Below are 24,267 nucleotides of genomic sequence, written 5' to 3' on the forward strand. Positions count from 1 at the left end.
GACATCAAGTGTATTATGTTGGACATAACTGAAATAAATTGCATTTTGCTTTTACACTAACTTGAAGGGATTAAAATTCAGATTGTCTATTTTAGTGCAAATGTAGGCATTTGAAATATACTGCCATTCCAGTTTGCTAGCAGGCAGATGGCTGCTGTGAGTAAACTGTGCCACAATAAGTGAGACTGCGGCCTGATGTCATTCGTGACCCACAATTTTGAGAACTCCTTCTAAAAGGACAGCAAAACAATACAAATGTAAATGTATCTTTCATGAATGAGAAATCTGAATACTTTTTACATGTTAATAACATGCCAGAGCTAATAGTGCGTAAGTTGACTTCTATATTCATACAGTATCAGTCAGAAAAAAATCTTATAATTATATGGCATTTTTTAAATAGAAGATTTTATTAATTTTGGTCTTGTTAGGCTGTTATGACTAAAGGAATACGTTACTTTCAAGTACTGATAATAGAAAAGCAAAAATTAATCTTTACTGTCTATGCTTCAAAGGAGCATAGATAGTACCATTACCTGCTTTTTCAGTCTTTCACTTGGGTCACCTATGAAACTCTGCAAGTGTGATGCTTTTTAATTCAAGGGGATTTAAACTAATCTCGAATATCCACAAAATACCAATTTTTTTTGTATCTTCTGCTCATACTCATGTCTTAATAAATTAGATTATTTTCAATATCCCATGAAATTCAGCGTTGTAAATGTTAAGCGAAAGGCATGCAAAGGCAAAAGAGGTTGTCAAAGTGCAAACCAAACAAAACCTTTATTCCCTTGTACAGCTTCTCCTAGTTATTGTGTAAGCATTGAAGGCCAGTTGCAAAATGGCAACACTACTACTGTCTCCAGTATCCCCCACTTTGCTTGTGTTTCTGGATTTGAGGTAAGTCTTCTGTATCACCTAGGGAGCAAATGACTGCAAAGCGTCTAGGATGCCACCCAAGACTGAAGACAATAGAGGTGATTCAATTTCTGAAAGGCAATAGCAAGTCTAGCAGATATTGTTGACCAAGGCTATTGAGATAGCTGGCCATAGCCTGCCTTGACATCTAACTACTAATAAAAAGCAGCAGCAGCAGCAGCAGAGGATGCGCAGGTTTAAAGCGACAGAAGCCATGGAAGGAAGCAAAACTAAGAGACAGCAACAGTAAGACAAAGTACATATAAACTTTTAATGAATTAACCTTACAAAAGACAATAGCTTCAAAACATTTGACACGTTTGTACAAAACTATTCCAGCATTTTTAGTTCTCTTTTCAGAAAGAATGCCAGCAAGCCACCTAACGTGTCCCTGGCTATGAGATGCAACTGGTGATCACATCCAAATCATGTGTGGACAGAGTAAACTTATCTACAAATACTGTATACTTTAATACCAGATTAGTGGATGCTATTGGGGAGCGACTGTATTTTCCAGAAAACACCATGCATCAGAAAATAGTTTGCACCCCTAGCTTTATTGCCTTTTTTCCCCGCATTTGTCACTAACATATCTTTTTAGTCCTTTCGGGATGAGTTATCTCCTTTTAATTCCTATTCCTTCTTTTCTTGTCTTTGAAAAACAGTGCAAGTAGCAGTACAATCTTCCAGTCCTCTAGCGTACATCGCAACTGTCCTCGAACATAGTAAATCAAGGTGCAAAATGATGGCTCATGGGACTATTCTGCAGCCATATTAAAATAAGTGCCAGATACCAGAAAATAGCACGCATGTTAAGGGCCAAAATGTAGTTAAAAAGTGCGTGATACCTTCCTCAAAATATGGTACTGATGACACGTACAAGCATTCTTCAAGATGCCACGTTCCCTTGTGAAAGGGATCTTGTCATTTCAGTATGTACAAAGTATGTCTTCAATTCTCCTTTTCCTTTTACATTTATTATTCCTCTGCAAGTGCTCATGTACCCCAGTGTCTGCAGGACGTTGTTCGTCTCCTCTGTAACCTGCAACAGTACAATAATACAACCAGCGTTGGTAACAGACCAAAGCAGAATCTTCTTCCAGTGTGAAGAGAACATATGTTCTGAGCAATTATAAAGGTTTTGCTATAATGCTTATAAGGCCTTTAAGGGTCTCAAATGAGGTTTGAGCACCTGAGCTTTCAAAGAGTTAGTTGCTGGATGCCAATTCTAATCACTTAAATGAGGGGTTGTACTAGATGACCTTTAAAGGTCCCTTCCAACTCAAACTATTCTATGATTCTAAGTATCAAATTGGGTGTAACCATTTCTGTATCTAGGATTCCAAACAGAGGGCTCGTAGATGCCCTTGTAGGTGCCACAAATGGCACTAGGGACAACACTCTTCCTCGTATAGTACTTTACTCAACTTAAGGAGCTGTTTTTCATTTCAGTAGACCCAAGCTTCCCCATCTTTTTGAAAATGCTAAGGCTGCGTGAATGAAGTGATAGTAAGACATAAGCATCACCTGTCAGAGCTGCTCTTGCCAGTGTCTCACATAACTGGTAGTGAACCAAACTTCAGGCATTTCTGCCATTTTAGGTGAAAGCCCACTAGCACAGAGGTTGTTCAACAGCATCCGTCGTCTCAGACTGTCTGTGTTTCTTTGTGGAGCAACTGTTTGCAGATGTCATTGCTTTTACATCTCTTCTGTTTTCAGTTTTGACCCACAGTTGGTAACTTTAATTTTCCATTATTTAGTTCTGAATAGTCTCAATCATAGATTTGGAGTGCTCTCAATCACATGCTGGGATCCCAAAGTGCTAGGCAGCATACTAGGCAGATACTTAAAATGTGAACCCTGACTATGGAATCACTGGAAAGTCAGTAAATTCAAGGTCTTTACAGATCTATCTATAATGTATACGGATAATAATCTGTAAAGGTTATTAATCATCACGGTTCAGTAAAAGGGAAGTTTCATGATTGCTTTATGGATTTAACTTGATGTACAGCAGTTATGGTAATTTCCTTTATTTAGAAATAATTAACATCAGGAATGCCCTTCAGAGATAAGGTATTTTACAGGTTTAGAAATTCACAGAATAGAAATGCCATTTCCCTCAAATCCTCTCTTAATCTAGGAATCCTCCACCGTACTTTTCTGTAGGATCAAGACAAAATTTTGATCCTCATCCCATCTTCCCTATATTTTTTTTTTAATTCTTTACTTTCATGCCCAAGGTCTAATTCTTTTGAAGAGTACAGATACAGCTGGTAGGTAATTTTTTATGTAGGCATCCTTAGCTCCAAAACACAGACCTGTTTAGTGTACAAATACATGATGTTTTTTAAGCACCAAACTCAAAGGATTAAGATAAATACTAGCACAAAACCAAGACTTACCTGTATTTTATCTAAGACACCAGTGCTGTCCATTCTGCTGGCCACATTTACTGTATTGCCCCAGATATCATATTGTGGTTTCTGAGCTCCAATTACGCCAGCTATTACAGGTCCATGGTTGATACCTGGAAAATATCAGAACTTAACACTGAAGAAGAAGATCCACCAAACAGGGACACATAGTGCATCTGGTGACATATTAAGTCAATGAACGTGGCATTTAGCCCATGTTGAATAGTGCATATAAGAACCAATAGTCTGTTCACAACTGTTTCATCAACCATTTACAGCAGGAGGATGTTAGTTATAAAAATTCCAAAAGTTAGTTCATCTAATTCTCATTTTACAACTCCCTCCTATCCTGAGTAAATTTGATATTTTCAACCCTTAGTATCCTAATGACCTGCTACTGCCTTTATTAGATAGCATGAGAAACACACTGTGGGAGAGCAGCAGCCTCTGAGAAAAAAAGATATACAGTAATTTCTTTTAATTTCTACTTGTAGTGAAAAGGGCTTCTCCCCTCTGTAGTAGTTGATGGCCAAATCAAATGACTTTTATAGTATTCTTTGCTTCTTAAATGTAGCTAATGAACTGGAAGAATTTGAAGCTTGGTTCTGAAGGCTTGGATTGGCCATAGAATTGTCCTAAATAACTGCAAATTCAAATAATTTGATTAATCGTGGAGGAAGAGTAACTCATTGCTAGCTCTGAAATGCATATTGCAAGACTGGAGAACAACATATAGTCCCTCATTAGATCCTTGGCATTTTTTATCTTGCAGTCAGTTTGTATCCTATGTTATGTTTGTAAAGGGAATGAGTTGTACTCTGCTAGTAAGGGGGGAAACCAGGAGGCAAAATCAAAAGCACTATCGTTAACCAGTGTCAAATACGCTATAATTATAACTATACAGATTGATGAGCAGGAAAGCCAAGTTACACCTAGAGAGAAATAAACCCCAGACAAGTGAGTAGTTTGGATTTGTAAAATTACCTCCATGTCAATGGATCATAACTGACTTCTATTAATTCCTTGACAGAAACCAACACTGGGGATGTATCTATGCAACAAAATGAAAGTGTGGCTGTAGCACAGGAAAGCATCTCAGAGCTGGCTCGTCTAGTATGGATCATATGTAACATGGCAGCATGGGCTAGCAGCCAGGCTTTAAGCCCACTTGGAAACACTGGAAAAAAGTGACTGTAGTAGTTAAATTTAGAAAACTAGGGAAATATGCAAACCCTAAAAGATACCAGATAGAACCTCATAAATATTTGTCTAAGCGCTTGGAATTAAATGCACAAAGGGACTTAGGCCTTGCAACACTCTGCATTAACACCCAAGTCATGGGTGTTTCTTTCTGCCTCATGACCTCCAATGTGTAGAAAGCACTAGGGACCTGAGAGCAAAATCACAGAAGCCACCTGCTGAGTAGCCCAAGCTGGCTAGTCGGGAATACTGAAGAGTTAGGTGTGGCATACACTCTGCCATGGTCCAGAAATAGGGCAATGCAATGGGGCAGGAGGTTACTTTTTTTTTTTTTTTTTTTTTTTAACCTCCTTCCTGAACCACCACTGCTGATGGTTTGAGTAATACCTCAGGGTCTGGACAGCCAGCTTCAGATCCCTCCTCCTTCAAGGAGACTTCTACCCATAAATCTTAGGAGTGTGTTGCCACCCAGGCATTCTGAGATGTGCTGCACTTTGTCATTCCTGCTAGTGTGGATCTCCTTTGCTTGACACAAGTGAATGTTTCTTGGGGCAAAGCTGGAAGAGTAGTATTGTCAGTCCAGGTGAATGCTCTAAACAAACGGTGATACCATCTATTTCTTTCTCTTCTGTCTAAAGTGAAATTTAATTATTCTATGAAAAGGCAAATACTGTTCAGCAGGACAGACAGAGAATATCTCATTCCAAAGTGCCCTACTGCCTGGGCTCATAAGAATCTCCAGGGAACAGATATCCCTGTGCTTAAGCACCCTCAGCCAAAAGCAGAAGCCAAATTAAGTTCACCTATAACACAGAAAATGTTCTAACCATGAAGCTATGTGGAAAACAATGTCAGCCTCTATTCTGTTATGAAACAAAAACAAAAACAAAACCAAAAACCAGTATCTGTGCAAAACTTGCTGCAAAAGCATAGAATCATGGAATCATCAAATAGTTTGGGTTGGAAGGGTCCTTTAAACATCATCTAGTCCAACCCCCCTGCAAGGAGCAGGGACATCTTCAACTCGATCAGGTTGCTCAGAGCCCTGTCCAACCTGGCCTTGAATGTTTCCAGGGATGGGACATCTACCATATCTGAGCTCGTCTAATAAATCAAGCACCTTAGCTAACAGAAGGGGAGGAATACCTGAAATGTAATCTAGGTGCTCGCCTTCCTTGCCTGTCAATGTCAGAGCAGGCTGTGTACCTCCTCAGGCACAACTAGCATTTCAGGCACTCATAGAAAATGAAGGTTGAAAGCCAAGATCTCTAGTGAGCTGAATAATTCTGGGGTTAGATGCTGGCTGAGGAGTTTTACAAATGTCAGTTTGGGTTTAAATCTTTACAGTAGGGATTATGTCAGAGGTGGATGCTGAAATGTTTCTGTGGCTTTAATTGCTATGGATATCAGATGTGTTCCTGGTCAGGTTGTGGTGGGAAGTGGAGAAGAAGTGAAGTGCCAATGGGAAGTGAAGATCTCAGTAAAGTCTATATTGGGCAAAAGTGCCAGTGTGGGGCCTGTGTCCCTTTGCAAATTTAATCATTCCTCATTTCATGAAGCAAAGGAGTCTGACTTCTCTGGAACCTATAGCGAACACTTTAAAAATCACAAGTAGGTATATTTTTTTCCCCCTAGAAAGTTTGCTTCATGATCCCCACTTCAGAGGAGTCAGTATTGCTTTTATCAGTTTGGGGATTTAGCCCCCACACCCAGCAGCTCTTTACTGGTACTGACACTGCTGATGCGTTTGCAATATGTGGCACGTGTCACCTATGGCAGGAAGAGAACTTTTCTTCTGTACAGAAATATGGTCTCTGCACGTTTCTTTTAAACCTATCAAGCTCTGTAACACTCGAGAAGGAAGCATACGTCAGATTTGCTTTGTCATTTTTTAACTCCAGCCAGGAATACGAAACATCCTGGCAAAGGAGTGCTCTGAGGAACACGTGAGTATTTCAAGTCAGAAGACGGCAAGTTTTACCAGTGGGTGGCACTGTGAAATAAACACGAGAGGAGAAGCCGAAAGAAAAAGCAAGCGGTCCCGCAAGAAAAAGACAAGACAGGAGAACAACTGTTGGAAATCAAATACTCTGACATGTTTACAGGATTTATGGGTTTCCAATATTTATTTACGGCTTTCATTTCACACTTTCCAAGTTACATATTGCATTGTAAAACTGCTGCGTATTGCTATCAGGAAATAAACATTTTGGAACATATGGTTCTTGACCAGCTCTGAATTCATTTATTTCATCATGCTTTTCATGGCTTACTGCAGCTGCCTACTTCTTTTTCGAAATACCATGATGCACAAGTAGAAGCAATTAGAAGCTGAAATATAACGGATACCCCTTTCAAATATACACAATTAGTCATTTTTGCCCTTATTTGTTAATAAGCACAGAATAACAAAGAAGAGAAATATCCTCCTTTGCCTAACACTGGGAAGGAAACGGTGCATTTTTGTATTCTTGCTTGAGTTTAGTGCATCTAAAATATTTCAATTCCAGTCTTACTGGCCCCCTATAGCTCTTGTCCTCCAAAACCATTTATATGGTTTGGTAAAACCATGTCTAGAATCTTCTGTGTCCTCTGGACTTGTAAAAATGTAGGCAGTTAACAACCTCTAGAATAATTATTATAGAGTTACCGTAAAGCAATTCAGAGCCATGAGAATGCATTTTTCAACCAATCTTTACTTAGGAATACTGCTCTTTTCTGAGTCCTGCCTTGAAACTCTCCTAGAGCAGCTATAGTTAACAAGCAATACCATGTAGGCTGCCTTTAAACAGGCTAAAGATGGTGCTATTAACTTTCATGGCCCTTTTGGTCAGTTCTCCCAACACTTAATTACAGCTAGTACTTCACACTGAATTCTTCCCTCCTCCATGATATTCTCATAAAAATCCTATGGTACATACCTACTCGTAACTTGAAGTCATTGAATGAATGCTTGTTTATGACATCCAGTTTCGCCACCAAGGCAAATGCAAACTCCACCATGGTCCCTATGTGCATATACTGTCGTTCAGGTTCCTGAATTTAAACAACCAAACAGAATAAAATAATTTTCCTTAGCTTTAGGTGCTGTGAGAATACAACCAAAATATGCTGAACACTTGAAAGCACATAAACACTTAGGGATGTCCTCATGCCAGCAGGCAGCAGAAGAATAGTAATGTATGAGATGGTGCCCTGTCCAGCATTAGGTCAAAAAATGGCCAATAGACCAGGATGCATTCTGCTTACACAATCAGGCAGCCTAGAGATGATAGATGCAAACCACATCTAATCTAATGTCTTGATTGTCAAATAATTGATTAGCTGCTATCTAATCCCACAGGCACTCAATGTCTATGTGTGGCTAGAATTTGCTCATTAATTTTCTGTACATGTCTGCTTCTATTTTATGCCCTTTAATAATAAATAATGCTTGTGGACAGCCCCCCAGAGACTCCTTCCTCTCACTGTTGTGCAGCTCATCACCCTAATTAATGCTTAAACTCCAGTGAAATTCACAATTTTAAGAGTTCCTCCACTGACCTCACCTGACAGATAAGCAAGCACCTCTGAGAACATCTATTAGACCTGAAAATGAATAAAATACAAGAGGACTCTTCCTCTCTAGGAAGAGGGTAACCCATCCTCTGCCCCCCAGTTTACTAGCTGAGAGCTTATACCACTTATAAAAGCTATAGACTTCATGTCTCCTCATATATCAAGGGTGTAGCCTAATTTCTACATACTGGTTTGAGTCCCCTTAGGCTGAGGAGAAAATTGATTTTCAGACTCCCACAGCCCAGGGCAGGACCCTGACAAGAGCATGATTCCATCAGAGATGGACTCACTGATCTCTATGAGAAATAACTGTATCTTCCTTGTTCCTTGATATAAAGTGACAGAAGAGATGGACAGATGACAAGTCTGGGAGACGATTCTTAGAGTAGAGGCATCAGCCTAGGCGGGACAGTCGTGGTGCTTGCCAGAGCAGCTGTTTAGATGAATAAAGCCTACTTCCTTTGGAGTTCGCTCCTAGCTAAGACAGATGGTTTCCTGTTCAGCTGATGTATTCAGTCCCTCTCCTTAGGCACTTAGTCTTCTCTGGGTGCCTTTTTTTTTTTTTAAGCTGGGGTCTGTTCCCGGCAGTATGCCTGGCAGTCAGTCACTGCCACACTAAGTACTGCAGTATCTCTGGATCTTTGGGCATCTGAACTGAAGGCTGCTGTGTTTTGGTGGATTTCCTTTGAAAATGTGTACTAAATCACCAAAGGAACTCTAAAACTTGGATCTCTTGATTCACAGTTTGTGGAAATAACTCAAATGATGAATTTATCCTGTGCACACACTAGTTCTAGTTGTGATTGAGAGATCCTCTGTCTTCTTATCTCCAGTCTACAGTTCTACATTTCCTTCATCCCTTTCACCTCATTGTATTAAATGTCAGACCTAATTTAAAAGAATACTTTTTTTGTCCTCAAGAACCTTAAGGTCTACAGTTCAGGTGTTAATTGCTTCTGTCTAGAAGGAACATGAGTTTGGCAAGAACACATTAATTCTTAGCAGAGAATGTGTTGATTCATAATCACTGCCTCTCTGTTGCTAACCAGTAGTACTCTAAAGATCATGACAAAAGCAAGGTTTTTGCTTAAAACTTATGAATTGCTTCTCTGAACTTCATTTCTACTGACTGCAATTCCCAATCCTATCCTATTAAGTAAAGCAGAAACAAAGGAACATGTTCAATGCTGTGCCTGACAATTCTGTAACTGTATGGTTAATACGGCTACTCAGCCCTCCCAGCTTACAATGGAAAATACTCTTGCTGTCTTTTGTATGCTCTATAAATCCAGTTCTGCTGCAGCATATACCAATAAAATACTGCATTGTATTTAGAGTAGAAGGCCTGGTTTAGACTTAGCAAATACAGAGATGGCATTTTCAAACCACAATGTGAAGAACAATAATTCACTACTAGAGACTACTAAACAAAAGTACACACTTGTCCAGTACAATACAATCTACGTTAATAAGAAAAAACTAGGCTGCAACATTATATATAACCTACAGTTTAGCCTTCATTTGAACATGTTTTTTATTAAGCAGGAACCTTTTTTTGGTACCTGACACTGTTCTTGGTTGGGCGTAGCACTCAATCCTGTTGCTGCCATATAAGTGCTTCCAATGGTTTTTATCTTTTCAACTCCGCTGAACTTTGGCTTTGACAATAACTGTAAAACAAGGATGGTTATTCATTATTCAGATCAGCAATCTTGTTACTCTCACAGCATTGTTACTCTAATAGTATTCAGAGCACCAATTCTTGGAACAGTCTCTTGATAGACACCAAATGGCTTCACAAAGACATACAGGATGAACGACCTAAGGATGGATAAAATAATGCTTACAGCCTTCCAGGAAAGGGAATTTCTGTCTACTAAAATATTTTTTTTTATTATAAAGGGAATATATTTATAGTTATAAGAATAAATTCCACCTTATTGTACATAGAGCTCTTAAAATCAGTCGACTTTAATATTGGAACTGAGTCACCATGTGAACCAACAGTTAGGCTTTAAGTAGCTTTCTGAAAGTAAGCATCTCATCCATGCTAATGTGACAGTCCATGCCAATGGCACTAAAATCCAAGGTTTTAGTTCCTATCTCAGGTTGTTTTGAACGTTCCAATATTCTCCAAATGGGTTTGCTGCTAAAGTACTCTTTATAGCTGCAGATCCACAGCAGCAGTGCTCTCTGAGTCATGACACAATCTTAATGCCTTTTTTCTGGTATCTTCATCGCTAACAACTTTCTTTAAGACAAATACTGTTCTCAGTGAGACCTTTACAGTTGCCTTTTCACAATCCATCTGTAGTCATACTCTGTACTTGCTTGTAACTTCAGAGAATGGAATATTGAAACATATACAATCCTTTGAGTTGCTAATGTATTAACTGATCAATGCTCTGTATAATGAGACTGACACAGATCAGGTATAACACAAAGCTGTACCATTTTAGGGTACATAGATTTGTGTACCCGACTTTAGGCACTAGTATTTATAAATTGTAGTTAATACCTGGCATGTAATATTACTGCCTCATGAACTGCAGCTAAAGGGCATTAATTTCTTCATTAGATATACACATAGGATTCGCATTATAGCTAATTAAAAGCAACTGAGTGAGATGTCAGATCAATATCTGATTTATCACAAATAAATTTATTTTCCCTTTCATACTCCCTGTAAGTAATTTCCATGTGATTAGGCATACAAAAGTTCTTTTCTAACAGTTCTTCCACTCTCCCTTTCAAGTACGTTTGCTTACTGTTGCATACCCTGGGTTATAAAAATTGAAACCATATGTTGATTGTTGTTAGAAGTACATACATCATCAAAGTCAGCAATGATCTCATTTAGCAGCCTGAGACATTCCAAGCCTTCCTTATTTACATCAGATTCTGTGTAAAATTCCTTGAAATCCGGAACCGAGGCAAACATGACACAGACACAGTCGTATGACTGATGATAGAGATCCTGTTCAAAAGAAAACAGAATAGAGAAAAAAAAAATTCTGTCATACCCAGCTCTAAGTCAAAGTTTCCTTATTAATATACAGTGTCCTGGTTCTGAAAAGGGAGGCATTGCAGTGGTTGGAATGACTTAAGGCAGTGGCTGGGTATTGTTTTGCATTTAGTTGCATTTATTCATTTTAAATAGTGTATGAACCTGTTTGTTAAAGACACTCAACATATACAGCTGAAAATATTTCAGTGATTTGAAGTTACCTTTTTTTCCCTTCTGAATATTCACTCCGTGAACGTAAAATGTTCACTAATTTATTAGATAGGGCCCACTCCTAAGGATTTTCATGTAGAGAATTTGGTCTGGCTTGCACAGCTGAAACCATATTTTGCAAAATAATCTCTAATTTATTATCAGCTGTTTGTGTTATTGTAATAACTAGAAAACTGAACCAAAATCACAAACCCAGTGCACTACAAATGCATAATGCAACACAATCCTGATAGTTCCTAACCTAAAATGACAAGATGCCTAATAGGACAAAATAATTGTCATTTCATTTCCACAACAAGGCACTGAGGCAAAGGGAAAGACGTCACCTGAACTAAAATTTATTGATGTCAGATTCTCCACTGCCTTCTGTGACCACTGAAATGAGAGCACCTCTGCTCCACAGGAAGATTCTGCTGCTAAAAATGACCGCAACATCCCCCCTTCAGTTTCCTCTCCACTGCCCTTAAATATTAGAATATACCTTCTTTCGGGATAAATTCACATCGTGGAAAAAAAAGGAAAGAAAGAATATTTATTAAACTAATACTTTTTAAAAAATTAATATCTACACACAAATGTAACCACAGTAATAAAAGATGCTGTAAGCTACGATAAAGTCAAATTCTGTTCAAGTTATTATTTAAGTAAAGCAAAGATTTCAATACGCTTGTGAATGAGGTCACTAAGATTTGTTTTGTGATTTCAAGAAGCATCAGATATTATTTTCCTTTTTATTTATCGAAGCTTTTTTTTTCAATTTCACTGGAAGTATGGGGCTTTTTTTTTTTGAAAGAATGTGGTGTGTCTCTACACAGATGTGTACAGACATAGTGAATTGCTATTGGTGATGTATAACTGAAAAATAGCAGATCTGTGGGAAAACTGTTGACCACCTCATCCCAGAACAGGTGTGAGGGAAGTTGCTGGGCAAACATGAAAATAATGGTGAACAGGGAAGAACACAGGCAGCTGGAGGAGACAGATGATTTATTACTAGATTTTTCTGCATCTTTATTTTCTAAGGATTCCATAACCACAGCATCACTGAAGCTCCCCATGCTGTGAGGATGGAATATATCGTTGCAATTCACTGTTATTATTTATATTCTTAAGGCTGAGCTGATTGAAATCACCTATCTGTACCTGACATCCAGCTTACAGTCTTATGTACAAAATCAGTATCACTTTAAAGTGACCTGACTGTGCAAATGAAAAGCAACTGAACAAAAAGTCCAAGCCAATGAGTTCACTGTCAGATCAGTACTAAACTTCAAAGGAGTTCTGGATCTCCATTGTCTTCTTTCCAAGAGTTTTTAATGAAGAACCAATATCATGATAACATTTTTCTGCCATCTGTTTTATCCATCTCCATAAACGTCTGGTTAATAAATTTAATCCATATAATAAAGTAATCAAACAATAGGGAGAGGGAACCCCTCTGGCTGGATGATATAAACTGAATTTAGGCAATTTAGGCACCTGACTGAAGTATTTAATTTGAGAGCACAGTCATCCTATGTGTCCTATATTGTCAGTAGAGCAGATGTGCCTATCTGGAAGGTTATTTGAATGCCAAATGGGGAGAATCACTTCAGGTACTGTGTCTCTCTCAGTCAGTTGTGAAAAAAAAGATGAAAGAGGTAATTTTTCCTAATGTAGGCACTCAAGAGGAATGCCTGAAATTATATAGGATGACTCTGACTGAGAAATTCAGAAGCTCAGGCCCAAAATGACCCCTCTTCCTCCAGTCTCCCACACTTAAAACCAGGTCCACTCTGTAATACGGCAGTGACAGACACTGATGGCTGTCTTGAGTATGTATGCACCTAGAGCTGGTGCATACAGGCTTGCTCCTCAAATATTTAGCTTTTGCAGTCTGCATTTTTTTCACATCTACCTACTTCAAATTTACCTCAGGCATGTCCACATTGAAGCTACAGTAACATTTGCATATAAATATACTCCAAAGTTAAGATATGATGTGCTGAGTGCTCTTCATAGACAAGTTAGCAGAGTAGGTACAGAGATTGCATTCTGTGGTTAACTCAGCTTTCCTTCTATTTCCTCAAGTTACTTTCCTTGTGACTTAACTTCAATTCTGGGTGAAGGAGTTCAGGCCACACACATGGTGCTGGTTATTAAAAGAGGACTGCATCGCAAATATAGGGCCTTGGTAATACAGAAGGGGAAATTCATAGTGTTATATAAAAGACTGGAGCAAGACACAAGAGTATTTATAGCAGAATGTAGATCATTAATGCGCAAAACATGGATTATTACATATACTTCTAAAACTTGGCCTGACAAAATAAATAAATTGTATACATCTGTGATCATGTATAAAAAAAAAAATAATTTGTTCATATTCCTAGTAGGTGGAAAAATCCAGTAAGTTCAGTCCAGTCAAATTAATAGTACAGTTATAATTGATGCACAATTCTATTGTCCTAGAGATTCTGTTAATTAGTAAAAAAAAAAAAGTTGTTTTGATAAGTTAAGATAGCAGCTGTTTTATTTGCTTTATTGAATCCTACTGATTTTGCATCCTGAGAGTGTAAAATGTGCCGGAATTGCACTACTGATGAGATACTGGTTGTAAAGTTTGTGAAACAGACAAAATTTAGGCAGAGAGGTGATACTGGGACAGTGCCATATCTGAAACAGTGCATGGAAATTAATGCCATGTAAAGGTTTATTTGAGAATATAACTTCAAATCATAAGAATACAGGTCTGTTAGGAGCTACAATTGAATCCTTACAGGAAAAGAACCCCACTATGCAGTGCAGGCATATGATATTACTGAATAATCTGAGACAGAGATGGCAGAGGATGGATTCATTTTACCACCTCATAATACAGGAACCAGAAGATAAATAGAATATTTAAAAGTAGAATAAGGAAAAACATTTTACATAAGAGATATATAAATATATATTTCATTGCTATTCAACAACATGAAAGATTAGCAAGAGCTTAGAGAAGCTTCATAAGAAGAATGCTTATTTGAATACTAGAAAAATGCCTAACTACGAAGTATGTAAAACGCATTTGCAGAAGGAAAATACACCTTTAGATTTACAGGTAAAAGCGGAATGGTGAATATTACATTAATTTTCAGCTGTTTCTCAAACTTTTTCTGAAGTATCTAACACTGGATACTGCCTGGGCAGCTGATGGGTGGCAACTCCTGTCTTATTATGATTGCCACTGCAAAAAAAAGTCTGTCTCACAGACATTAAACACAGAGCCCTAATTAGCTCTTAGGAAAAGCCTTCACTGTCTTCCTTGGAAGCAGGAGCGTTGCGCAGAATAAATCATGGCAACTTGTGCAATTTGCAGTCATCAGGAAGAGAAATATGGAAGATCAGTGCGCTTTTTGCTGCTGACTGTCCACAAATAACCTGTATGAAAGGGTTGCGTTCATGACTGTTACGGACACAAATCTTCTTTTTCTATAACCAGAGTTATCACTCCTTCCTCTCCTCCACCTTGAAAATAAATGAACACATTGTATGTAAACACTTGTCATATGCTGAAGCTCAGCAAGTGTCCCATTTCTCTTCCTTCCTCTCTAATAGCAGGGCAATACCCATCCCAGCTAATGCTCTATAGCATAGCACCAGCACGGAAACAACAACAAATGGCACTGTTTATAACCAGATGAGCAGTAATTGTGGCTGTCACAATAAATGTCAGAGAATTTTAAGGAGGCATTTCCTGCTAGTTTATTTCAGTCATTCATAATAGTAAAGGCTGTGGCAATTAGGTGTCTTAATTTTCCTAGGAATACTTCTCTTGAAATACTACTCTCCAAACTGTTTAATCACAAAATTAAATGCAACACCACTGCAGGAAGGAATAGCTTCACTTCTTTCAACAAAAATAGAATAATCCTCCTGTCTTCTGCAGTGAAACCCTCTTTTTTTTTTTTTTCCTTTTTCTCCCTTTGATAACATCTGAATTTCTGCTGGTTGGCTCTCCTTAATGTCCCCTCTTCTTCTCCAGTGCCTGAAGACATTCTCGGGATGGAGGAAGCAAACTGGTCCCATTCTACCTCTTGGAAGGGTACAGCAGTCAGCTTCTCTGGGGCAGAATTTCTGCTTTAAGTAGGGTGCTGGCTCCATCCTGCAGCTAATGAAACAGGATTCCTCTTGCTCAGTAACATGCTTGCCAGTTAGCTTGCAGCACAAAAGCTCCTGAGCTCTTTTTACTAATAGGGGATCTGGATGCTAACAGCATAAAGGAAAAGGCTGCACAAGCCAGGTGCAGATATATTTAATCTTGGCCCCGTTTCATGCTTTTCATTTTATATTTGTTCCTGTCTTTCTCTGTCTCAATGAGAAAGTACCCCATTTGGTACTCAGCATGCCGACTATATGCAGAAACCCAGTTCCGGAGGTTTTGGTAAAACAAACAAACCTTTATTACGGTTTGCTCTGAAGTAGCTTTGCTTTTACTATATCAGCATGTGTCAATGTGTATTCTGTTATGAAAAGACCTTTGTTAGTCACCTAAAAGTACAGTCTTACTACTCCTAGTTGGCATTCATCCACTCATTTTTTTCCCCTTTCATTCCTGCTGCCTGTTCTTCAGACCATACATTGTCTTCCTTTTTCTTCATACAGCTGCATGCATGAAATTCTAAGAGAAGCAGTATTCTGAAACAGACTATTCATCCACTAGATTAATTTTAATCTCAAAGTCTGGTTTAAACAGAAAAGAATATACATAAAACCATATTAACATGAATGTTTGCAACTAAGGAAAACACACACAAATTTCAATTTAGTATCTGTTTACCTAAATATCCACACAAAGAAAACAAAGGCTTGATCTGTCCTACATATTCTTAGGGGTATACACACACACACATACAGAATGTCCTTTAAGGCTGAACACATCCTTGCTGACATTGAAACAATTTGAAGATGTGATAGATCCTTATATTCCTGAACATTTCCAGGGATTTGAAAAATTCTTCCCTCTTTTAAAACTGTGTTTAAAGGTAAACAAAACAAGAAACAACTCAAGATTTTTTTTTTTTTTGAGGGATGGCACTAAAATTATGCCAAATCATTTTTACTTCAGCTGACATGATAGATTGGAGAGCTCAGCACATTATGAATTCTGATCTTCACTGAATTTACTAAAGCTCATTCCAACCTAAGAATCTCGAGGGGTGACCATATAAATCCAGTTGCCCATACAAAGGTGAGCAGATGGAGTTGCTCTGCTGGGAGGCTGAGATGGAATAGCACATAAATGAGAATGCAATCTCCTGATGGTTTGCTGTGTTTAAAGCCTGAACTGAGAACTGGACCTGAGCCAACCTGGCTTCCAGCCAAGGTCTTCATTGGATTCAAAGGAACACCACAGCAGTTTTAATTTGACATTAGCTACCAAATTAATATTTGCAGGTAGTACTAAAGTACTGATATAAAGTACTGATTAGTACTGCTTAACGTAAACCACAGTGAAAGGGGAGACATTGTCCTTTTTGACTCAGGAGATCAAAAAAGAATCCCTAAAGCTGCCCTCTCCCTTCTTTTTTAAGTTTTGGAACAAATGTTTGGTATACACAAGTAATTGAAACCATTGCATTTAAGATCTCTACAGCTACAACTCTCTCTAAATGCTTTTAGTTTTTCATCCTTTTTTTCTCTATGAAAACTGTAAAGCAATATTGGAAGCAGATCTAATTTCTACCAAGTCAACAGGGGTGTTTTGGTTGACTTCTCTGGTGCTTGAATAAGGTCCATAAGCAGCGAGCAAACAGGTTATTCAGTGTTAAGAACCTCTTTCCAGAATTAACCACTGTTTCAGGGAAAAGGTTGATTTTCACTCCAGTAATCAAGGTCTCTAGTCACCAAAAGAAAATTCAGAGCCTGGATGCAGCTCCACTCTGATCACAAAGAAAAAAGTATCTGAAGGCATAAGATTTAAATTTAAATACATGTTGATTCAATCATTCCCTTCTTCCTCCTCACCCTTTTTTTCCCAGTCCTTTGAAAGGCAAAGTGCATTGCCACTTAAGGTAATTTCAAATTTTTCCCATCAAGGTACTAAGGTGCATGCAGTGCCGTAAAGAAAGCCATTCAGGTAGGTAAGGGGAAATGAAAGTGGCTGTAAATCTATAACCTCACTGTATGGACCAACTGTTCAAATCAGCATTAAGTGGTATTTCCAGGATACACTGCCTTCTTATGGAGCAGAGGATAGACAGAGAAGGCTGACCTCATTCTTCAGATTTCTTGCCAAGAAGTGTTCAGCTACGTGGGCTGGAAGCACATTCTCCAGAAGCACTCGATTTAGGTTCTCCATGGTTTCAATCTCTTCCCGCTCTTTTTTGAACTTGTTCTTCCACAGGAAGTCTAACCTACAGTAATATTCATTCTGTTACAAGAGGACACAGAGGTAAAGAAACAATAGGCATCTTGTCCTGCTGGAGTACAGGTTTAAGAGACAAAATAAGCACAGTACACCACCCCTACAAGGCTATTATTTGGCCACTCAAGTACAGTTCCAGATCCCATAGGAATCAAACCCCAAGCACTCACCAGGTGACATAGATTTTACCAAAGTTACAAGCCTCCCCCAACAAAAAGGCCCACAAAAAGGCCCAGGAAAAAAATAAAGTTGCAAGGTGCCTTAAACAATGGAAGATTTATTTATTTACTATCAAGCTTTAGCAGAAATTCATTCCAGAAATCAAACACTGTTACAGAAACAATTTACAATTTTGCAACTTAATAATAAGCATTTCAGGAAGACCTGAACTTTTACCAACTTGAACTTATGTCATGCAATCAGCCTGGTAAAAAGTGGGCAGTACAAGAAAAAATAGCCTCTTGATATAATATGCTGCCAGTTTATCAAATCATTATCAAATTATCAAAAATGGCCCAGTCAGTTGGGCCAACCCAGTTTTCATTTTGTTGGAGTTTAGTTTAGTTTAGTTTAGTTCAGTTTAGTTTTGTTTTGTTTTGTTTTTTTTTACACTGCTGTCTATAGTACTTTATCCTTCTTTTCTTTTTGTTCCAGATTTTCATTATTGTTTTTTAACATCCCCAACAGTAACTAGAACTGTATGGCAATGTATAACATTCTTGGAATATCATTATTTTTTGAGATCCAATTTAATTAAAAATATGTTGAAAAATTAATAAAAATGCATTTCTGTGGAGCTCTATTTACTTCTTTTCAATATTGTCAATGTTTTATTGTAAATTCTATGGCATTATTTCTACAGTAAAGCCTCCACTGGCCTGACTATCTCATTTGAGCTGATAGAAATCAAGAGCTATTTCAATGCAGCCTCAATGAGGACTATGTTATTAACGAGGAGAAGGTGATTATTATGACAATCTTTTTATAGAAAAACGTAAAAATCCTAGCTAGTATTATTAGCAGTCAGTAAGCATTCACATCAAAATGAGAGTAGTCCTTCTGACTGGAGAGTGGCTGTCAAAGCTCAAAATGGTTCGTAGATATTTTGCTGAGATCACAGCCAAATCTAGAGTAGAAAGTTGAAATGAGGTGATATGAAAATGATTTGGCAAGATCTTACGTATGTATATTCTATATTTATACATCTAAGTTCCGCACATAGATGATAAATTTAAATGTCACCAACTGTATTCATGCAGAAAAAGTCCAATAAAACCTGGGATGTCAAAATTATTTGCATAAATTGACAAAAGTAAACTGGATACCTGACATAAAACTGAAGTTAGGTATCCATAAATTGTACCAACTTGGTAGTGAAAAGAAAAGGTGCTAGATAAGCTGAAGTCTTCAAAAATATGTTTCTTCTTTAAGAGCTAACTTTAAACAGATAATTTATTTACTGCTTTATTATCTATTGAATGAAATTTAGGCTGTCATAAAAAATGGCAGAGAACTCAGAAATCAGAAAAAATAAAGCAGAATCTATTCTACAATTTCCTTTGAAATTAAAAAAGTCAATGTATCATATTTCAAAATGCCTATTCAGACTTTTATAAATAAAAAAGCACTACCTCATTAAAATTTACTTTAAATCATGGGGGTTTTTTGTTTGCAAGATCTTGCCAAGTTAATATACACATCATTAAAGATCCTGTTCAATCTTTGTAGCCTTGCGGTCATATGAAAACTGTGTCAACATGGAGCATCAGCAGAAGATGTCTTAGAACACATTAACAAGTTGATCAACAAGAAATCATCAGCTCTAAAGAAACCAAAATGAAAAGCTGCTGGTCTGAAACTTGTGGCGGATAGCCTGATCATTCAAGACAGCTACAGTGTCAGAGAACTGACAAATGGTAAGGATAGAATGCAAATCTATGGGAGATAACAGGGGTGACCCTGGGAACAATAGATCAAGGTACTTTGGAAAAAAAAACTATGCGAAGGAAAAGAGCTATTTAGACATATTGGCTAATGCTGATACAATAGGGAAGAGTTGACACTTCTTCTGTAAACATGCCTCCATCTCTTACAGAGAAGTTAATGTTCACGTCAATAAGAGTGAAGTTTGAAATAAGTTTTCATTAAATTATTTCACAAGAGGCTCTTGAAAAGAGCCTAAGAAGAGAAGTATCTAAGAAGAGAAGTATCCTCTCACAGAATAAAAGCTCACTAAAAACAGAACAGAGACTACAAAGAAACAGTTTTCATGGCTGAGGGAAGATGTCATAAACACCTGGTCAGTAAAACACCAATGAAGTTCAGTGTTGATGATAAACACAATATAATCAATCATGGGAAAGCCAAAACATTAACCTAGCCTACAGAGTAATGAGATATGTCTAATTTTAGGTACTGAGGAGAAAAGAATTCATAGACTATGTCAATACTGGTAATTCAAACTGGGCTGTAAGAGAGATTTAATGCTTAATAGTGTTTAAATGTGAGCACACTCCTTACACTGTCCAGCTCATAACAATCTGCATTCTCCTGGGCAATGTCTGGACAGGGTGCAAGAGTTGTCATTCTCAATGTATCATCTGCCTGCTGCCAGCCTATTTTCGAATAACTCTAATGGCACGCATGGAGACTGAAATGCGTCACTTGATCGAAGTGCCAGGGAATGGCTGTAGCCTGGCATGACCATCAGAAAAAAAGCAGTTCTACTTTCTCCACCTCACTTCTGGCTGCTTCCTCCCATTCTATGATCATTCTTTTGGCACAAGCATTGCTGCAGCCACACCATAAAACCAGACCAGGAAATAGATCTGGCTGAAAACCAACCATTTCTCCAGGGTTAATTTTTAAGCCAGATTATTTCCCTATTTTGTGCCACTATATAGCTCCACAGGCAGCTGTGTCAGTACAAATGAGGAGATACAAGGATACGAATGAGTAGCTGACAGAAGGCCCACTTCTCACAGCAGGGATGCTGGTTGTGCAGCTAAAAGTATTATTTGATCCTGAGAATTAAGTTTGCTCATATAACATGTGACGATACACTAGTTCTCCCTTTCTTCATCCCCATTCAGAGACATACATTCCCCTTCCTGCTTTTACATCAGGACAGGCATCTCTCTGACCGGTGGTCAGCAGGTTCACAGAGCTAGGCTTGTAGGAAAGCATTCACTTTTTGTTTAGATGAACTTTTTGGTTACTCACTCTGAGAACAGAGGAGCACCAATGCCAGCTTAAGGGAAATGGAAAAACCACCCTTTTCATCAGTGGCTATTATCTTTAGCATTGTTAAAATAATCAGGTATTAAGGAAAGAGAAAAGACATGTTATCTGCAAATCAGAAAAATGGAATAGCAAACAGAGAAATTACTTGTATATTACCCTCTGTGAAAAAGGGTAAGGAAGAATTTTACTTTGCCTACAGTGCCAAGATGGGTCAAGAGCGTTCTGCAAGTGCCACTCAATGAAAGTAGCAAGCAGAAAGTTTAAAAAAAAAACAAAGAAAATGGACACTTTCACAAGACTTTTTATCAAATTGTGAAATTAATTATCAGACAATGTTGGGAAGACTAGGAAGATAAAATGGGTTAAAAAGGCATCAGACAGTGTAACAGAAAGCAGAGCAACCAATAGCTGTTAAATGTTTGCACAGAAATGCTGACTGGCAGAGGGTGAGAAGCAGATGTCCCTGCAAGGGTCACTCTGTGCAGGTTTGCTTCCTCCTGTATTCTTTTCCCAAGCATTTGCTACCAGTTAGTATCACTAAGTTAAAATGACAGGTCTTAAGCCAGATATGTATTAAAATTAGTTCATAAAATTTTCCAGTTATCATTTAGACTTTGCTTGAGTGTGTTCAAAAACAGAGTTTTTTTTCTCCTTTATTTTTAAGGGAGAATTTGCAGAAAAATCAAAGGCAACAGACTGAAGAGCTACAAACAAGTGGTACCATGACAAGGATCTTGGACGTACAGCTCTGAAAACAACAACTTTTTCCATTACAGGATAATTTTTCAGTTGGTGTCCCAGGAAACAACACACACACACTGTTGTTGTATGCAAAACAAAGTTTCTTGCTGATGTGACTGAATCCACAAAGAAATACTCTCCTTGCCTAGTGAAGATGACATTCCTTTTCTCCTTTTTTCTTGGTGTTGCACCTACTGCCTCCATCTGACGCCTCTGTTGACAGGGACTAAGGGTTCTCAACTGGTGCAATGAAGTATTTATCCCACTTTCCACGTGGAATTAGCTGTGCTCCAGCCCCACTCTCTGCTACTGTGATCATATGAGCAAACTCTAAGATGGTGCTGGCAGCAAGGCAGACAAAGAATGTTATTTCTAACTCAAGAAGGATGGTCCCTATTCCAGCAAATACTGGAGAAGTTGCCAGATAATAATTTTTTATCTAGTAACCTGCAGGGCCTGCTTGATAATTTAAATGACAGTCATGTTTCAGCGGTTGTAATGTAAATAAGTGATTTAAAGACAATATGGAATTAGATCCTTCCCAAGGCTGCAGGCTATGGAGGTACAGGCTGTTCATGAGATCTCACATGGATTGCCTCTTCCATCTCAGAGCCCTATCATCTTGTGCACTGCTTCGCTCCTGGCACAACAGGCTGGAATTGCCATGCTTTTAGCCATGGATCCTGTACAGATTTGAGGATTTAGAGAGAGAACTGCCCTTGCACCTGCCCTCAACTGCGTAGAGGGTAAGATCACTGACATCACATTTGTACTGAAAAAGCACAACTGGGTAATAAAAAGAGTAGTTTCCTGTTAGGTCATAGTTTTAGTGCAACTGTGGCCTCAGCATGTGGTACACTTCTGTGTGCATGCTACATTGTTTCTGTGTCTGCATCAAATGGTAATAACTGTGAAGAAAATAGCTTGTAATTAAGCAACTAGGGAGACAGCAGATGGATGCAGACAGATGGGAGCACACTAGGAAGCCATGAGACAATATTGGTCAGCATGACATGCAATAGTCACAGCATACTCTCAGCTTAAAGTCTACAGTCTCAGTGACAGTTATTGGTGAGTTTTAAGGGCATATTGGAAGGTAATAAAGAAAATAGCTTTTTAGATGCTTCTGACACTCCTTTGGGTATAGGGCAGAACAGAATAAAGGCATTTGTCAGCAAATCTAAAAAATGTTTGAGAAGCTGGGAGACTGCATATGCAGGCTGGCATTCTCTCCACTGAAGCAGAGGAAAAGAAGTGTGCAACTTACCTGTCTACCCAAAACCAATAATGTGACGAAGAATATAAACAAAGAAATTGAGCCCATTGTCTTCAGGTCTTTCAGTATTCCTGGCCTAAAAAATAAAAACATAAGTAAAGCAAGCTGCTCAAAAGTTAAAACAAAATTTCTTTAGCACAAGAATCAGACCACAATTTATACTACTTTCTGGTATGTAAACGAAGACCATTTAAATATGACATGCTTTATTATTTGATGAAATATTATTTCCATTATGTAGCTTTAATTTCTTCTACTACATTCTGTGCAAATGTGCCTACATTTTTAAATCCAGTAATAAGATAAGGATTTAGAAAAAATACTATCCTTGTTTGCTTACAAATGGAGACCATTTGGTGCTTATTCTATACAGACAGATTAAAAAGAGCTATTTTTTTTTTTAATGTAATAACACTACTTCCATAATGGAGAGCTCGACCGTATCCAACAAATGTGAAGAAATAGAAACTAAAGCACATAACTCCCAAGATGCCTTTTCACCCCAGAATTAGAGGAGGTACAAACGAGATCTTGTGCAGGGTTTGTTAAAAACTCTGAGTTGGGAAAAGACATTAGAGGTAATGGGAAACAGTTAGCACTAGCACTCTCCTACGGATGCCACTGAAAGAAGAACCTTGGTGAGAGATTTAGGAAGGAAAATGCCAACAGACACACATCTTGACTGGCAGAAGCAAGGCTGCCAGAAGCACATGCTAAATCTAATCTGTCACGTTAGTGTTAGGTTAGACATGTGTCTCCATCCCATCACAGAGATATCCTTTCCACTAATGCAATGGAAACATAAAGACCTGGGTTTATTTATTTAATCTTTAGATTTAAGAGCAAAGAAAATATACACTTTTAAAAAATTCAGATCCTTTTCTATGGTTGTCTCCACGTCCTAAAGATCTTGAGCTGTTTACAGCACAGGAAAAAGGATAATTAAACTCTACTCTGAATATTCAGTTCTTTTGCTGTGGCATATGCACTGCACAAGCAGCCTACATAGAACAGAATCACCTCTTTGTTTTGAAAATGAGGTAAAAATTACAAAAAAGTATTTTACAATTTACTAGCAGTACTAGAATTAGAGTAATAATTTTGGTCTTATATATTCCATGATTCTATTATATTAGCATACCAATTTGCAAGCATAACAAAAAAAAATCCAAATGTTGGTCTAATAAATTTCTCGATAGCTAAGACTGCATTTGTAAAGTTTTAAGAAAATGTAGTAGTTCTGAGAAATTTGATTTGCTTTGATTTGCAGCAAATATGCTTTAACAGC

At 38.0% G+C, this 24,267-nt stretch overlaps 1 protein-coding gene across 1 annotated transcript in view; it reads right to left on the reverse strand.

Annotated features, from left to right (window-relative positions):
• Nucleotides 1–1,165: 1,165 nt before the first annotated feature.
• ADCY2 (adenylate cyclase 2) overlaps nucleotides 1,166–24,267 on the reverse strand; it is a 225,742-nt gene continuing 202,640 nt past the window's right edge. Inside the window, exons 19-25 of the mRNA XM_086740408.1 lie at nucleotides 22,971–23,055; nucleotides 17,567–17,725; nucleotides 10,924–11,070; nucleotides 9,656–9,763; nucleotides 7,457–7,571; nucleotides 3,324–3,448; nucleotides 1,166–1,960 (exon numbers count right to left, since the gene is read on the reverse strand). Of these exons, the coding sequence (XP_086596534.1) occupies nucleotides 1,808–1,960; nucleotides 3,324–3,448; nucleotides 7,457–7,571; nucleotides 9,656–9,763; nucleotides 10,924–11,070; nucleotides 17,567–17,725; nucleotides 22,971–23,055 (892 nt within the window). The 3' untranslated portion in view covers nucleotides 1,166–1,807. The remainder of the gene's footprint in view (nucleotides 1,961–3,323; nucleotides 3,449–7,456; nucleotides 7,572–9,655; nucleotides 9,764–10,923; nucleotides 11,071–17,566; nucleotides 17,726–22,970; nucleotides 23,056–24,267) is intronic.

Source organism: Chlamydotis macqueenii, chromosome 2 (assembly GCF_036417535.1).
Source record: "Chlamydotis macqueenii isolate bChlMac1 chromosome 2, bChlMac1.mat, whole genome shotgun sequence".
NCBI classification, from domain to species: domain Eukaryota; kingdom Metazoa; phylum Chordata; class Aves; order Otidiformes; family Otididae; genus Chlamydotis; species Chlamydotis macqueenii.